Source organism: Myotis daubentonii, chromosome 19, assembly GCF_963259705.1.
Source record: "Myotis daubentonii chromosome 19, mMyoDau2.1, whole genome shotgun sequence".
In the NCBI taxonomy this organism is placed as follows: Eukaryota; Metazoa; Chordata; class Mammalia; order Chiroptera; family Vespertilionidae; genus Myotis; species Myotis daubentonii.
The window spans coordinates 26,233,370-26,250,176 of NC_081858.1; the positions used below are offsets into that span (position 1 = coordinate 26,233,370).

At 58.7% G+C, this 16,807-nt stretch overlaps 1 protein-coding gene across 1 annotated transcript; it reads right to left on the reverse strand.

The window, feature by feature from the left end:
* Positions 1 to 1,492: 1,492 nt before the first annotated feature.
* Positions 1,493 to 13,953, reverse strand: PES1 (pescadillo ribosomal biogenesis factor 1). Its single transcript, XM_059677033.1, has 15 exons — positions 13,803 to 13,953; positions 12,231 to 12,310; positions 11,349 to 11,502; positions 9,616 to 9,725; positions 8,328 to 8,499; positions 8,154 to 8,243; positions 6,929 to 7,045; positions 6,737 to 6,811; positions 5,177 to 5,263; positions 4,944 to 5,074; positions 4,460 to 4,585; positions 4,150 to 4,334; positions 3,548 to 3,708; positions 3,247 to 3,408; positions 1,493 to 2,354 (listed from the first exon to the last, which is right to left on the reverse strand). Exons 1-15 carry the CDS (start codon positions 13,824 to 13,826, stop codon positions 2,271 to 2,273), a joined length of 1,758 nt encoding a protein of 585 aa, XP_059533016.1. The 5' UTR covers positions 13,827 to 13,953; the 3' UTR covers positions 1,493 to 2,270.
* Between the last annotated feature and the right edge of the window lie 2,854 nt (positions 13,954 to 16,807).

The following is a 16,807-nucleotide window of genomic DNA, read 5'->3' on the forward strand; positions in this document are numbered from 1 at the left end:
GCGGCCGGCAGCCTCGCCCAGCCCCCGGCTCTGCAGCCAATGGGCACCCCGGACCCCGGGCCCCTCCCGGGCCTTCGGCGCGCGCCCAGGGCGCACAGAAGCCGCATTCAGCATCGCGCCCCCGCCAGTGGCCCAACAAGGCGCATTTGTCTCGGATGCGCCAACGGGGCCATTGTCCCACCGCCGGACCCTGAGGCTCGGCTGAGCTCCTAGCCCGAGGGGGTTCGAGGGTGCCCAGGAAACGGGTGGCGTGGTGGTGGTGCGGGCAGCCGAGCTCTGGGAAGAAGGAGGCGGCTAGACGAGCTGCTTAACTTCTGTGGGGAGTTCTGGAGCCCTGAGGGCTCAGTGGGAGGTTGGGTCCCCTGCTCAGAGTCAGTGCAGGCTGGGATACACTTGTTTGAGATGTAGACGCATGCGGGGGACGGGGCGGGGGTGGTGCCAGAATTCCCGAAGGAAGCTCAGGCAAGGGACCCCTCTCCCACTGCTCAGACACTTGGTCTCAGTTGACCCCAGCTCTCCATGGCGCCCATCGGAGCTGAGCACAGTGCCCGGGGGCACGCACCAGAGGGCCAAGGAAAAGGGACATTATTGCCCACCCACAGCCGAGAATGCTCAGCTCTAGCTGCAGGCAGCGCCTAAGTAGCTGGGCGCCCAGTGGGTCCCGGCCGCGTCACAGCCCCACCGCCCCCGCCGTCACTGGGCGACTCTGGAATGGGGAAAATTCCACATCACGGCTGCCAGATTTTTCCGTATCTGATGGGCCTGCCCTCCAGCCTTGCCTTGGCACTCTGTGCCATGGCCCCGGGATGCACCTACACCCAGGCAGGTCCCGGCTCCCCCCCCCCCCCCCCAGGACACTGGGTGCTGCCTCCAGAGGCCTGGCCCTGCCTGTGGAAGCACCGCCCACCACCATGAGCATCCGAGATGGAACACAGCCTCCCCTACAGCCAGACAGGGGCCCCGGGCTCTGCTCCCTCAGCCAGAGCCGCCCAAGCTCCCGCCTTTCCCCTCCACAGGCTGGGCCTGCAGCCACTGCCCAGAAAACTTCTAGAGTCTGAGCAGCGAGGGGCCAAGGGCCAAAGCTCTCCTTCAAGTGCCTCAATGTGGAGGTGACCAGGTCCCAACCCACACTTCTTTGTCCTGGCCCATGCTCCTGACAGCACGCAGCCCGCTGGGCCAGCCTGGGAGGGGGGTGCTACTCAGAAACTCCCTGCCCGAGCCAGGAGGGTCTGGGCCTAGTTTCTAGCCGATTCTTCCATGAGGCACTGGCAGTCCCAGGCAAGGGCTTGTCCCCCTGGGCCTCAGCAAGGGCATTGCCAAGGTCGGGTGGGAAGCTGTAGGGATGGCCCAGCGAGGGTAACAAGTTGGGCTGCTGTTACATCCACACGGGGTTACTCGGCCGTCCTGTCCAAGAGCCCAGACCCCACAGGTCCTCAGGCGTGGGCGCCTACCTGCTGGGCTGACTCCAGCAGGAAGTAAAGACCACCACAGCTGGTTTACTGAGCACTTTATTAGCCATCCAACACCACGGAGTCTGCCTGTCATGGAATCCTTCCGCATGTCCCTGGAAGCAGGCCCCAGAATTTCTACTCCTGATTTTACGTGCGGAAGCAGGGTCAGACTGAAAAGGGGCTGGACTGGGAACTGAGGGCAGACTGCCTTCAGAGTCCGAACCCAGAACCCACGCACCCACCTTCTGGCATCCTCGGACCCAAAGGGGCCCTTGGGATCCAGGGAGCTCGGAGCGACGGCCAGGCCCTTCTCTGTGAACATCCGGGTGTGCAGCCTAGAGCACAGGGCACTCACCAGGTGGCTCTTCTCCAACCTCAGGAAGGCTCATGAACACAGAGTTCAATTGGCTGCAAGACTCCAGCCATTTAATAACAAATGCTTCCCCACCCTCCATCACAGCACCTGGAGAATCAAGTGTGTGTGTGTGGGGGGGGGGGGGGGGCGGCGCGTGTGTGTGCAGGGGGGAGGGCTGCAGAAAGCCAGAGTGAATGGGAGCCGCTGGTGGGGCCCTGCTCCCCGTGTTGCTGATTCCTGGGAGATAGTGGGGCGCAGGCGCCTCTTCTCTGTCAGAATTCCATCCAATGGAGCCGGGGCTGCCCATGGCCCAGCCGGAAGCATGAGAGGCGGCCAGGCCGGCAGGGGGAGGAGGGGATGGGAACAGCAGAGACTCCGGGACTCTGCTCTGCCACCCGGCTGGGTCCTCGCCTGCCTGTGCAAGCCCAGCTGTCCCGCGCTGGCCTGGCCCAACGGGCCACCGCTCACACCGGCCTTGCCTTCTTGGCCTTCTTCTCAGCCCTCACGGCCTCGTCGTGGGCTTTCCGCTTCTCCGCCAGCTTGTTGGCCTGTGAGGACAAAGGGGGAGACCCAGCCGTGATGGGGGGAAGCGAGCAGAGGAGAGGCGGGGCCACCTGGGATGTCTTTACAGGACAGGCAGGCCTTCCAACCCGGCAATCATATTCCTCAGGTGACCCCTACAGAGACTTGGGAGGGGGGCAGGGACAGTCCAGGGTTTTCTAAGAATGTCCACAAACGGAAGAATCTAATCCCAGCAGCAGGGCACAGCTGGTGTCCTGTATGAAGTTCACGCTCTGGTTAAATGATCACTGCCAGCCAACGCACGCAGGGCATGGGCCAAAGGAGGCTACCGCAGTTTGTAGGGAAAACAGTACCACCACCACAAGAACGAACTCTGAGTTTCGTGTACTCCCAGCTATAAGCCTATTTTTGCCCCATGCTATACATAGCTCGATGCCTCCCAAGTAATGCCTGTGTTATTTCATGCACAAAGGACCCGGGGGCTGCTACTACAGGTCACCCGAGGGCAGGACGGCGAGCCACTCCCAAGCACAGAACTGTGATTTTTGTTTAAACGCCCCCCCCCCCCCCCCCCCGCAATGAACATATGTGGCTTTGTGATTAAGAGGAAACAAAATAGAAGCTTAGGCAAAACCTCCCGCTGCCCCCCTGGCTTCAGGCACTTCTGTTCAATGGTCCTTCATAAAAGCAGGCCGAGTCCCGAGACAGATCTGTCCCCAGACCCCAGCGGACTCCCCACAGCCAGGGGCAGGCGAGGCAGGCGGGAGGCTGAAGCCATGCCCACACAGGCTGGGAGAGGGCCTCAGAAGGTGGGCCGGGCCAGGCGGCAACCTCGCAGGAGAGGCCCACAGACTCCCAGCGAGCCGGCTGGCCTGAGTTCACCTGCGGGGCCACAGCCTGCAGGCGGCAGGGACTCACCTCCCGGATTTTGCGCCTCTTGCCAAACATGATCTTGTTGTAGAGGTACTTCTCCCGCTTCTTCATCATCATGATGGCCAGGCGCTTGGCCTCACTCTCCTCCTCCTGGGCCAGCCGCTGCTTGTCCTCCAGCTTCACGGTGCCCACCATCACCCTGGGCTTCTGAGAACACCGGTGGAAGCTAGTGGGTGCAGGTCCCCACCCACCCCCGCAGCCCCTGGCTCCTGCCCCACCCACCCCCGCAGCCCCTGGCTCCTGCCCTCTGGGCACAGCTGCCCCCCCCCCCCCCCCGCCCCAGTACCTTCCCCTCCATCCTCTGCTCCTCCAGAGCTGTCAGTTGGGCCTCTTCCTCCTTTTCTGAGCCAGCCTCCACATCTTCCTCCTCTTCCTCTTCATTCTCTCCTTCTTCATCACCATCACCATCCTCCTCCTCCTCCTCCTCTTCAGATTCATTCAAATTTCCTATAAACAGCCGATGGCTGCTGAACGCCCTGGGAGCCTGCTCTTCACCTGGCTGCACCAGCCCCCCACCCCCCCTTCAGCCCCGGGGACATTCCATGGCAGCGCAGGGCTGTCCCCGCCACGCCCCCTCTGGCACCTCTCCTCCCAGCCCAGCTGCCTTCAGAGGAAACCCCAGGCCCCCACCCGAGCTCTGCCGCCTCCTATGTGAACAGTGACAACTCCCAGACCCCATTCTGTGCCCAGTTACTCTGAACATCACCACCAGGCTGTAGAACACAGACGTCCCCGTCCCCTAAACCTCACTCCAAAGCGGGGTTTGTGCCCTGCTGCCCTGTCCTCTGGAGCTTGCCACCTTGTAGCCAAGAAGGGAAACACCCTGGGGCCCCGTCCCCAGACCAGCCCGGAGGGGCCCGCCCGCCCGGCCCAGCCCGGCCCCCTCACCTGGGTGCTCGCCCCGCTGCAGGGCCAGCAGCTTCCTCTTCTCAGGGGGCACGTAGTCTCCTTCCTTCTCGGACACGAAGGGGGAGAGGTGTGGGGGCAGCGGCACCCCGGGGAAGTAGTCGGCCACGGGGAGCAGGAGCCGGGCGTTCACAGAGTCAAACACCCACTGAGGCTGCACGTAGCACCTGGCCGCGGCAGCGGAGACGGGTCAGGGGCCACCGCGGCCCCACTCCACCCGCAGACGCCCGGAGACAGGCCTCTGCACTCAGAACCCCAAAAGGCGAGGGAGGCGAGGGCCCTGGGGGCCTACCTGCCGATGACAGGGGTCTGCTGCCCGGGCCGGTCGACAATCTGGTGGGTAATGCAGGAGTCTGTGACGTCATAGGTGGCCCCGATGCACAGAGACTTGTCCCAGGACACGTCCCCGCCAAAACTCCTACAGGCACAAGGGGCGCCCATGAAAGTACTCAGGCATGAGGTGCTGCCTGGGACCCGCCGGCCCCCAAGATCACCCTCCTAGGACACAGCTGTCCCCTCCCCACTCTCAGGACCCCCATGCTGGCCAGCGGAGACCTGCCCTCAGCTGGTGAGAACATGATGGCCGCTGCCCTCCCGTGGGCACTCCCTGTGCGGCTGGGGTACGCCGCGCACTCCCCAGCACCGTTTCTGTTGAATCCCGCACGGCCTTCAGTGGATCCTGACACCACCCCGAAGGTACTGGGGGCACCCAGGCTGCCCTGGGCGGGAGGACCCAGCCCGGAGAGCGGCCGGACCAGGGCTGCGGGCCGTCCCACCTGACGATGAAAGCCAGGGCCTCACGGGGCACCTCCCGGTTCAGGAAGAACCTGAGGCCCTCGAAGAGCTTCTTCTGCTGCTCCTGCGCCTGCAGCTCCTGCCTGCGCTCCTCCTCCTGCGCCGCCGTCTCCTGCGGAGCAAGGGCACCTCCACCGTCAGGCCTGCCCCGCCCCGTGCAGCCCCCTCTAGACCCCTCAGCCCCCGCTCCTCCTGGAGGCAGCACGGTCCTCACCCCGTCGGCAGGAAACTCGTCCAACTCAGCCTCCTCCTCTGCAGGCACCACCACCCGGGCCAGACTGGCGCTGAGGGCGGCCAGTTTCTACAGAAAAGAAGCAGGACTGCAGGGTGGCTGCTTGGGGAGGTTAGGGGGGGCTTATCTGAGGGTGTGGCCGGGGTGGGGAAGGGGAGGCAGTGATAGTTCCTGGACATCAGTGGGTTTGGCTCTGCAGGAAGTCCCGAGACCACACATGTAGCCACAACCACTCCCGGGCCAGGGCCCACCTCCCTGGGGGATGCAGGGCCCACCCCCCTGGGGATGCAGGGCCCACCCCCCTGGGGGATGCAGGGCCCACCCCCCTGGGGATGCAGGGCCCACCCCCCTGGGGGATGCAGGGCCCACCCCCCTGGGGGATGCAGGGCCCACCCCCCTGGGGGATGCAGGGCCCACCCCCCTGGGGATACAGGGCCCACCCTCCGGGGGATACAGGGCCCACCCCCCTGGGGGATGCAGGGCCCACCCCCCTGGGGGATGCAGGGCCCACCCCCCTGGGGGATGCAGGGCCCACCCCCCTGGGGATACAGGGCCCACCCCCCTGGGGATACAGGGCCCACCCTCCGGGGGATACAGGGCCCACCCCCCTGGGGGATGCAGGGCCCACCCCCCTGGGGGATGCAGGGCCCACCCCCCTGGGGGATGCAGGGCCCACCCCCCTGGGGGATGCAGGGCCCACCCCCCTGGGGGATGCAGGGCCCACCCCCCTGGGGATACAGGGCCCACCCTCCGGGGGATGCAGGGCCCACCCCCCTGGGGATGCAGGGCCCACCCCCCTGGGGGATGCAGGGCCCACCCCCCTGGGGGATGCAGGGCCCACCCCCCTGGGGATACAGGGCCCACCCTCCGGGGGATACAGGGCCCACCCCCCTGGGGGATGCAGGGCCCACCCCCCTGGGGGATGCAGGGCCCACCCCCCTGGGGGATGCAGGGCCCACCCCCCTGGGGGATGCAGGGCCCACCCCCCTGGGGATACAGGGCCCACCCTCCGGGGGATGCAGGGCCCACCCCCCTGGGGATGCAGGGCCCACCCCCCTGGGGGATGCAGGGCCCACCCCCCTGGGGGATGCAGGGCCCACCCCCCTGGGGGATGCAGGGCCCACCCCCCTGGGGATACAGGGCCCACCCTCCGGGGGATGCAGGGCCCACCCCCCTGGGGATGCAGGGCCCACCCCCCTGGGGGATGCAGGGCCCACCCCCCTGGGGGATGCAGGGCCCACCCCCTGGGGGATACAGGGCCCACCCTCCGGGGGATGCAGGGCCCACCCCCCTGGGGATGCAGGGCCCACCCCCCTGGGGGATGCAGGGCCCACCCTCCGGGGGATGCAGGGCCCACCCCCCTGGGGGATGCAGGGCCCACCCCCCTGGGGATGCAGGGCCCACCCTCCTGGGGGATGCAGGGCCCACCCCTCTGGGGATGCAGGGCCCACCCCCCTGGGGGATACAGGGCCCACCCCCCTGGGGATACAGGGCCCACCCTCCTGGGGGATCCAGGGCTCATGCTCCGGAAGCCGCTCTCACCTCCATGGAGCTCTCAGAGTCCAGTGCATAGCTGTCCTCGCGGGCCTTCACCTCTGCGTGGGCCTGACCCTCGAGCTGGGAGGCAGGGGAAGGTCAGGGGAAAGCCTGCCACGGCCCAGCCCTGCCTCCACGTGGGGACTGCCGGGCTGCAGCCCTGCGCAGTGAGGCGGGGGCTGGGCTGGCGGGCCCTACCTTGGGGGGGTAGTGCAGGTTGAGGGACTGGTAGAGGCGGAAGTTGACGAAGCCCAGCAGGGTGGTGTAGAACTCGGTGAAGGTGGCCATGACCCTGTAGTCCACGTCTGTCGGGTGCTGGGGGCACAGGAGGCACGTCAGCAAGATGGACGCAAAGATGACACTGACAACCCACTCGAGGTGAGGAACCCTCCAGGGCAGCCCTGCCGTGGAACTCGGCCTCCCAGAAAGAGACTGTGTGACGTGTCCCCACCCAGGGGCATTCTGGGAACCAGTGAGGCACTGGACAGGGGACGTGGGGGCCAGAGGTACCCCACCTGCACCCACACTCACATCCCCGTCCTTCCGAAAGCATCTGCAGGACCCCTGATGGGCCTGGCAAGCATCTGAGCACCAACCCCATTTCCTACAGCACAGTGTGCAGTGGGGTCCCCCCACCTGCCTGGGTCTACCTGGAGGACCCAGCACCGGTCGCTTAGAGGAAGGGGGCACATCAGGGCCTCACCTACAACCCAGTACCGTCCTCCATCCTCCTGCTGAGAGGAAGCAGCGGCAGTGGGCTGCCCGGAGAGGGAGGAGGGGCGGGGGAAGAGGGAGGAGGGGCGGGGGAAGAGGGAGGAGGGATGGGGAGGGAGGAGGGATGGGGCTGTTCCCTTCCCCCGGGCCAGCTGGGCGGAGGCTGCCTCCACAGGGCTCTATTCACCGCTGGGCGACGTACAAAGCCCAGTCTGAGCAGCACGGGGTGGGACATCAGAGAGGAGGAAGGAGCAGGGGCGCCAGAGAGGAAGGAGGGAAGGCAGAGTGGAGAAGGCAGGAAGGAAGGAGGAGGAGAGGAGGGGCAGAACAGGGGAGAGGAGAGACCCCGGGTTCAGACCCCAGCAGCCACTAGCTATTCATCCATCCCAAAGGGCACTTTGAAACACTCTTTTCTGAAACCTCACAACAATGCGTAGGAAGTGGAAGCACATCATCCGCTGAGCACAGAGCGCTGAAGGAGCGTGTTCAAGGCCAACCGGCTGGGCTGCTGCCGCCAGGCTGGCTGAGTTCTTATTACAACGCCGCGTGGCACCCTCCCTACCTGACCCCACACCCAGCCAACACCTAGGAACCCAGCACGTGCCGGACTCCGCAGGACAGCAAAAGCCCCCCTTTGCTCGTGCCCTCATCTGTCTGGGAGCCAGAGGGGGAACCGCCAGCACAAGCCCCGCCCCACGGGCACACTCACGTCGTGGGAGAAGGCATAGGGCGTGATCCACACGATGGGCTGCCCGAGCACCTCGGCCTGGTAGTAAATGCCTTTGATGGACAGGAAGACCTGGGAGAGAGGGGAGGCAGCTTGGTGAACTAAGGGGACGGCGAGGGAGAGCGGGGGGGGCCCGCCAGGTGGCCCTGTGCTCACCTTGCGCAGGGCCCGGGCGGCGATGACGTAATGCAGGAACTCCACCGTGAGCCTGCGGCACAGCTGGATGGTCTGCACGTGGCACTTGCCGGTCCGGGGGAAGGTGGAGAAGAGGAAGCACATGGAGAGGGCGTCGTCCAGGTCCCGAAGGGCGTCGATGAAGGTGGGGTACCTGCGTGGCCGGGGGGCAGACGCTCGGGCTTGGTTACGTGCCACCCTGGGGGCCCCACCCCCAAGCGAGGCCTTTCCACGAAGGGGCCTGGAAGCACCAGCCTCCCACGGCCTTGGGAGGAACCAGGGAACCAGAACTGCCCACTTAGCTCTGAGGATCCGAGAAATCCTGATGGGGTCCCCAAGAACCCACTGCAAAGCGAGGACCTGGACTTGGACCACTTTCATATGCTGTGGTCAAAGAGGGCAGGCCAAGCCAATGGCTCTCTTTCTCAAGGTGGAAACTTCGGGTCAAAGGAAATCTACCTAGAGGTCCGGGACAGGAAGCAGAAAAATGTGGCGCCGCCCGGGTGGGCCACGGTGGAGGGTGGGGGCCACGCAGCTTGTGGGTGGCGTGGCTGCGGCGAGAATACCAGCTGTTGCGCTCCCTGCACCAGCCCTTGGCTGGGCTGACTCGGGGAGGTAGTCCGTGGAGCCTGAGCTACTGTTCCCGGGCAACTAGCGCCCGAGAGAGGGTGGTCGTTCATTCAGCCCAAGGCTTCTGAATCTTCCCGCTATTAGCATCCGGGGCCAGGCTGATACGTGTCATGAGACTGCCCCGTGCACCGTGAGGTGTTTAGCAGCATCCCTGGCATCTACCCATTAAAAACCCGCAGACCCTCCCATCCAAGTCGTTCTTAAACCTGGTTAAGAACCACTGAGTTAGACAACGAGTGAGTGGGGCTAGTGAGGAGGCTGGAGAAGGGACGGTTAAGATCCAGCCATACCCTCCAGGTCTGACCATGCACACGATGTGCACTCCCCGGAACTCAGGCTCTCTTACCCCAGGGCCTTTGCACGTGCTGTTGCCTCTGCTTGGACTGAGCTTCCCCTGGCTGGCTTGAACTTCTCTCCTCAGAGATACCTCCTCTCATGAGCCTGCAGCTAACATGTGCCCCCCAGTGCCCTGCACACAGTGGGCATCCCTCCTGGCACGCATTATGACTTGCAATCATTACAGCCATTTGGCAGTTCGGTTTTTGGTCTGCTTCCTCCAATGGGATGCTCGCAGCTTGGGCAGGGTCTCGGGCTTGCTCCCCACTGTCCCCCCGGGGCGAAGACTGAGCCCCCAGCTCACCGCTCCTTGACAATGTGGTCAAGCTTGTAGTTGGGCTTGTTGTCCTTCAGACGCTCCACGGTGTTCCACTCACTCTTCCCATAGGCCTTCCGGAGCCTCCGGACGAACACCTAGAAGGGAGGAAGAGGCAGCTGAGGCTGGGCAGGGGCCCCTGGGGACCCCTCATCTGTGCAGGAGGGACGCGTGGGGCGGGAGGATTCTCAGAGCCCCTGAAGCTGTGTGGCTGTGCCACCTGCTCCCTCAGCCCAAGATTTGCAAAACGGCCAACTCTAAGGAACATCCAAACTGACTCCTGCTGACCAGAGCCCGAATAACGACATTCCAGTCAATGCAGAGCCCACATATGCAACAGCGATCCCATAAGATTATAACGGAGCGGAAAAATTCCTATCAGCTGGTTGACGTCATAGCCATCGTACCGTCGGAGCACAATGCATTACTCGTGTGTTTGTGGTGATGCTGGTGTAAACACATCTACTGCCCTGCTGGTGGTATGAAAGTACACGCCCTATGTACAGGACGTATGACTTGGTAATGGTAATAAAGGACTGTTACTGGTTTACGCATTTACTGTACTATACTTTTTATTGTGATTTTAAAGTGCACCGTTTCTACTCATAACAATAAAAAAAGTTTGCCGTAAAACCGCATGCTGTGTTACGCTGGCGGCGGCCTCATACCTCTCGCGTTCACTGCATCTCTTGAAGGCATCGTGCTCTCTGGGCTTGATTTAACCTCGGGTTGTCTTGTATCGGTGCTGTTACGGATCTGTAGCCACAGAGCAAGAGGCTATCCCAGAGAGCTTAGGTGTGGAGTAGGCTGTACCCTCTAGGTGTGTGTAAGTACACACTATGCTGAAATCACCTAACGATGGGGATACGTCTGAGAAATGCACCGTCAGGTGGTCATGACTGTAGTTTTAAAACCCAGCAGCAGCCCAGCTGGTGTGGCCCAGTGATTGAGCGTTGACCTATGAACCTGGAGGTCACGGTTCGATTCCCAGTCAGGGCACATACCCGGGTTGCAGGCTCAATCTCCAGTGTGGGGAGTGCAGGAGGCAGCCAACCAATGTTCTCATCACTGATGTTTCTATCTCTCTCTCCCTCTCCCTCCCTCTCCGAAATCAATTAAAAATATGTTAAACAACAACAACAACAAAACAGCAGCAAAACAGGGCCGGCCACCCACCTCGGTGGACTTGGCTGGACAGGTGGGCCAGCAGCTAGCTGTGGCCACCAGGTGGCGCCCCACCCCTCCCACGGAGGGCCTCAGCCTGGCCCTGCTTGCTTGGCAAAAGCTTCAGTTTCAGCAGTCTACTTTCGGTTATTTGCATTTGGCATAAACAGGTTTCTACTTTCCCTGCGGTATTTCAGCACTTAATGGTTTCTACTTGTGGAATGAAAAGCTTGGTCTCCTGGGAGCAATTCCAGAAAGAACTGAGTAACAGTGGTGTCTCTGGGCAGAAAACACACTGAGAGCCCCGGATAGCGCGATCCTTGCCTCAGAGGCAGTAAATTCACTCTTTTCCCAAAGAACCAAGGGAACAGTACAACAGGTACAGCATTCACCGCTTGCCAGGTTCTGTGCAAATGATTTCCACGCGAGATCTCAGTCAATCCTCGCACACTCCTCCCACGGGCTTACTCAGAGACCGACCAATCGGCCAAGGTGACAGCCGGCGGGTCCTAACCTGCGACGGACCCGCCCAGACGGACCCCCGAGCCCGGCTTCACCTTGTATTCCCGGAACTTGTTGACAATGGGCTCGTGGAGGAGGAACTTGATGTCCTTGATCAGGTAGAAAGTCCGGGCTGCCGTGGAGCCCTTGTTCACCTTCTTCTTGTGTTTGGGCTCGTGGGGATAGATGCCCTTCAGGATGCACAGCCGCCTGGAGACAAAGGCCATGCCTTCCGTCAGTGAACGTGCTGAGCACTGGCCACGCGGGGCCCGGGAAACAGCACCAGACGGGGAGCACGGGCCTGCCCTTGGAGAACGCCCATGCTAGGGAGGAGACGCAGTCACATGATGCAGACTGTCACAAGCCCCAGGGAGGAAACGATGAGGATGGTGAGAGGGGCCAGGCGGCAGGAGGAGTCAGGAAAGGCCTGGCTGAGAAGCCAACCTTGCAGCCATATACAAGGGGAAGAGCATCCTGAGAAGGACGAAGGCTGTGAGGGTGGGAAATGCTGGGCACACCTGAAGGACTAGAAGGCGGCCAGGTGGCAGGGCCTACAAGCTGTGCAGGAGTCTGGCATTGACTCCACAAGGAGCTGAGAACCCCTCGCTGTTGGGCCAGGGGTCTCTTCTGCCAGAAGGAAGGAGATGGGGGACAGACCCAGACAGAGAGCAGCGGTGTGTTCTACCAGTGGGCCCATCCTGATGACTCGGTGCAGCGTAACCCGGGTCTCCTCCGGCTTCCCCAACAGACCACACCTGGCAAAGCGTAGCTTACTAGAGCTAGGCCAGGTGAGAAAGAGGAGGGATATCAGAATTCCAGATGGTGTTTGTGGCAGCGCAGGGAAGACCGGGATGCAGCTGCGTTTTCCTTGTGTAACTCACTCCCCAAGACACCCCCCCCCCCCGCCCCCCTGGCATTCCTCGCCTTCCCAACCTCACCTGAAGTCGGGCAGGCTCAGCTGCAGCTTCTTCCGGGCTTTGTTTCGGGTGATGTAGTTGGTGGCAGAGCCTCGTTCATACTTGGGGAGGAAAAAAAAAATTTCCATGAGCAATGACTGAAGTGACTGACACCGATCTTGGGCAAGCCTGGTGCTGGAGGCAAGCATCTCTGAACAAGTGGCCCCTGGGATAGGAAAGGCTGTAGGGAGCGAGCCCGCCTGCCTGAACGAGCTGCCCTGCACCGTCCCTGCAGTGGTCAGCAGAAAGGACACACACCTCTGCACGGTGCTGGCGATCGCGAGGCTGCCACGGAACAGGCGCTGTGCCAAGCGCTTAGTAGTAGCTCCAAGGGCTGGCCATTATGATGAGCAACTTCCACACATTATCTCATTGAATCCCCACAACACTGGGAGGTGGGTGCCGTTAAACTCCCATTTCACGTGGGAGGGGGCGTCTGAGTGGAATAACCTGCCCAGCTCACAGAGCTTTTCAAGAGCTGGGGCTGGGGCGGGTCACACCTAGGTCTGAGTCCAGAACCTCAGTGCCTACTCCACGAAGCCAGTGTTCCCAACTTTTTCCTTTATAATCACCCACCCCCACCAGCAACAGCCTTTTTAGACCTTTCCCCCACTTAGTGACCCCTCTCACAGCCGCCCCATAAAAGGTTAATACCACAGATGTACTGTAGATCTGTTTGCCTCATGTGGCCCTTTAGGGGGCCAGCAACCATTGTAATATCTAAGGCACCCCCCCACCCCACCCCCACCCCGCATCCCACCAACCACTGTTTGTTCCCTTGGGGGTGATATCATCTGGTTGCGAATACAGGCTCTAAGCCACAAAGCCTCTCCCCTTCCCCACTCATTCATTCAACCGACAATAACAGGACCTCTACTACCTTCCAAGCATTAAGCTAGATGCCAGGAGGGCAATCAAAACCAAAGGCCTGGTCCAACCGAGCAACCATCTGGATGCCTACGGCGCCAAGATGCTGCCTGGCACTCAGATCTCTTGTCTCCCTGGTAAAGAGGTGCAGTGCACGGTACCGAGCTCCGCGCAAGGCTCGCCCAGCATGTCCTTCCTGAACACCATCTCTCCCGGGGGGCAGGGGCCTCCACGGCCAAGTGCAGCCCTAGAGGTAACCCTGCAGCCTCTTGGGGGGTATGGTTACGGATCGCCCACCGTCACCCAACACACACACCGCTCGTTTGCTCCCTTTTTCACAGCACATTTAACCATCCTGGATAGTTTTGGTTCCAGAAAAAAAAGGGGGGAACAAGTTTTTTTGAGATGATGAATTCGACGTAATGGAGAACTTTACTCAGTAAGCAGCTGTCTGTCGGCTAAACCTGCTTTTCGGGGGACGCTACGCTCGGTTATCGGCTCTTTTTACAATCCTCCTCCAGGGCTCTCCCCCGGATGTCACCGGACAAGTACGGCCTTCCTCGCCCATCCTCGGACCCCAGGAGGGACCAAGGCCGGGGCAGGGCGCGGTCCCCAGTCCCCGTCGCGCCCCGTTTCCCACCTCCCGAGGCCCCCTCGCCACCCCGCCCCGGGATCTCCCCCACGCACCTTCTTCTTCTCCAGGCCTCCCATGGCTCCACGCTGATGGGGCTTGGAGCGCCGCGCGGACTGACAGCGCCACTTCCTCCCGCACGTGCCCGGCCTCAAGCCCCGAGGCCCCCACGCAGCCGGTCTGCGCAGGCTGCCCAAGGAGGTGCCTGAGCGCGTCTAGGCAGTGACGGGGCTTCCCTCCTCAAGATTTAAGGAGGAAAAAAAATCTCTAAGACCGTTCTGTTGAACTTTTTCCACCTATGACTCTACTGCAGACCGTTGCAACGTTTAAACGAGGGACGATATTAAGGCATATCTATAACTATCCCGATGACGACCCCACGGAGTCTGAGCCCCGTTGCATGCTGGGATGGAGAGGGGCGGAAAGCTTGTAAACAGCGCAGTGCCTGCTGGGAAGCAGAGGGGAACAGCGTTTAGAGGGGAGCGAACGCATTCTGTTGTCGTGGTAACGGTTGCCATCGGCTTTTCCTTTAATTATGTACGTAAAATAAAGCTGTTATGTGGGTAAAATTAAGCTAAAGCAGACTTCTATCCTACAGGGGTAGGGAAACCAGAGAGGCCGCTTATATTTTCTGAGCCTTAGCGGTAGGTTGAAAAAATGATGAAAAATAAGACAAAAAATTTTTTTTTTAAAAAATCCTTAATTAAAAAAAAAAAGATGAAAGACCAGAGTTCTAGAGCTCGGGGTATATTTAAATGTACATTTAACACATCTGAGCTTTTACTGTGTACACGTGAATTTTGTATTGTGTTCCTCAAAGGATAATTACAAAATTTATTACAAATATTCACACCAAGGTGGTGTGGTTTGAAAAGTAGATAAGATTTTAAATTTCTTTAATGGGTTCTTCTTCAGGCCTCCAAACTCCATTTTTAACCGGTATGCGGATTTAGCTATTAAGCGGTTAAAAATGCGGATTTTTGTAATAAAAGAAAACATGATAATTTCAAGAGAAATATCAAAAGTGCTTTATTCAAAGTAATGTCCACCGCTAGCTACACACTTCCCCCATCTTTCAGGTGATTTGTGGAGACCGTCTCAATAGAACTTCTCTTGTTTTGAGGCAAACCATTCAGAGACCCAATTTTCCACTTCTGCGTACGTTTGGAAAACAAGTGGTCATCTGAAGGAGCAAGGTCTGGTTAATACGGCGGGTGGGTTAATACTTCCCAGGCAAGATCTTTTAATGTGTCTTTAACTGTTTTTGAAGTGTGTGGTGCTGCGTCATCATGAAGCAAAATGACTTTGCTGTGTCTTCTGGCCCATTGTGGTTGTTTTACGATCAAAGCGTAGTTCACATTGATTATTTGTTGTCGGTAACGATCAGTATTAACGGTTTCACCTGGTTTTAGAAGCTCATAATACACCACACCTTCCTGACCCCACCAAACGCAGAGCAGTGTCTTCTTTCCAAAGCGATTTGGTCTTGCAGTCGATGTTGATGGTTGACCTGGATCAACCCATGACTTTGTGCGTTTGGGATTCTCAAAATAAATCCACTTCTCATAGCCAGTCACAATTCGATGCAAAAAAAAAAGACCTTCTTTCATGCCGTTGAAGCATTTCACTGATGACTTTTCGGTTTTCCATTTGTCTTTCGTTCAGTTGATGTGGCACCCATTTTCCATCCTTTAAAATTTTTCCCATTGCTTGTAAACGATCGGAAATTGTTTGCTGAGCAACATTTAATCTTTCTGCGAGTTGTTTTTGAGTTTGACACGCGTCTTCACCCAATAATGCTTGTCATTGTTGGTCTTCAAACTTTTTTGGTTGACCTGGACATTCTTTGTCTTTCACATCGAAATCATCACTTTTAACACATTTAAACCAGCGTTCACAAGTATCTTGAGATAGAGTATGTTCACCATAAGCTTCCCAAAGCTTTCAGCAGCACTTTTCTTCAAAATAAAGTAATGAATTAAAACTTCCCGCAAATGCTCTTTTTTTTTTTTGCATGAAATTCAACATTTTTAAGCGTCAAAATATCTGTGATGGCCGAAACCGGTTTGGCTCAGTGGATAGAGCGTCGGCATGCGGACCTAAGGGTCCCCGGTTCCGATTCCGGTCAGGGGCATGTGCCTTGGTTGCGGGCACATCCCCAGTGGAGGGCGTGCAGGAGGCAGCTGATCGATGTTTCTCTCTCATCGATGTTTCTAACTCTCTGTCCCTCTCCCTCCTCTCTGTAAAAAAATGAATAAAATATAAAAAAAAAATATCTGTGATGTTAACACTTTCAAAAAAATTTGACATAGAAAGGTTTGAAGCTTGTTGTCAATACAATAAAATCGCATACATATCAAATCGCATATATATCAACATATGTCTAACTCCATCTATTGAAAAAAAAATCCCCATTATTAACCAGTACACCTAGTACACTGTGGTAAATCCAAAAAAATGGAATACTATTCAGCAATGAAAAGAAATGCGTTATCAAGCCATGAAAAGACATGGATACATTTTAAATGCATGTTGCTACGCGAAAGAAGCCAGTCTATAAAAGCCTGATGTCCACCAATAGGTGAGCGGATAAACAAATGTTGGTCTATCCATACAATGGGATATTACTCAGCAATAAAAATACATGAGGCAACATGGACAGATCTCAAAATAATATGCTGAATGAAAGAAGCTAGGAAAAAAGTGTTATATACTGAATGATTCTATTAATATGAGGTTCTGGAAAGTGACAGAAAGCAGATCAATGGGTGCCTAGGGATGGGGGAGGAAGGGGGTAAGAGGGAGGCAGTGGGTGAGAGTGAGGCAGTGGGTGAGAGAGAGGCAGGGAGCGAGAGAGGAACAGGAGGAAAGTTTTCAGGGTGATGGGCATGTTCATAATCTTTTTTTTTTTTTTAAATATATTTTATTGAGTTTTTACAGAGAGGAAAGGAGAGAGATAGAGAGTTAGAAACATCGATGAGAGAGAAACATCGACCAGCTGCCTCCTGCACACTCCCCACTGGGGATGTGCCCGCAACCAAGGTACATGCCCTTGACCGGA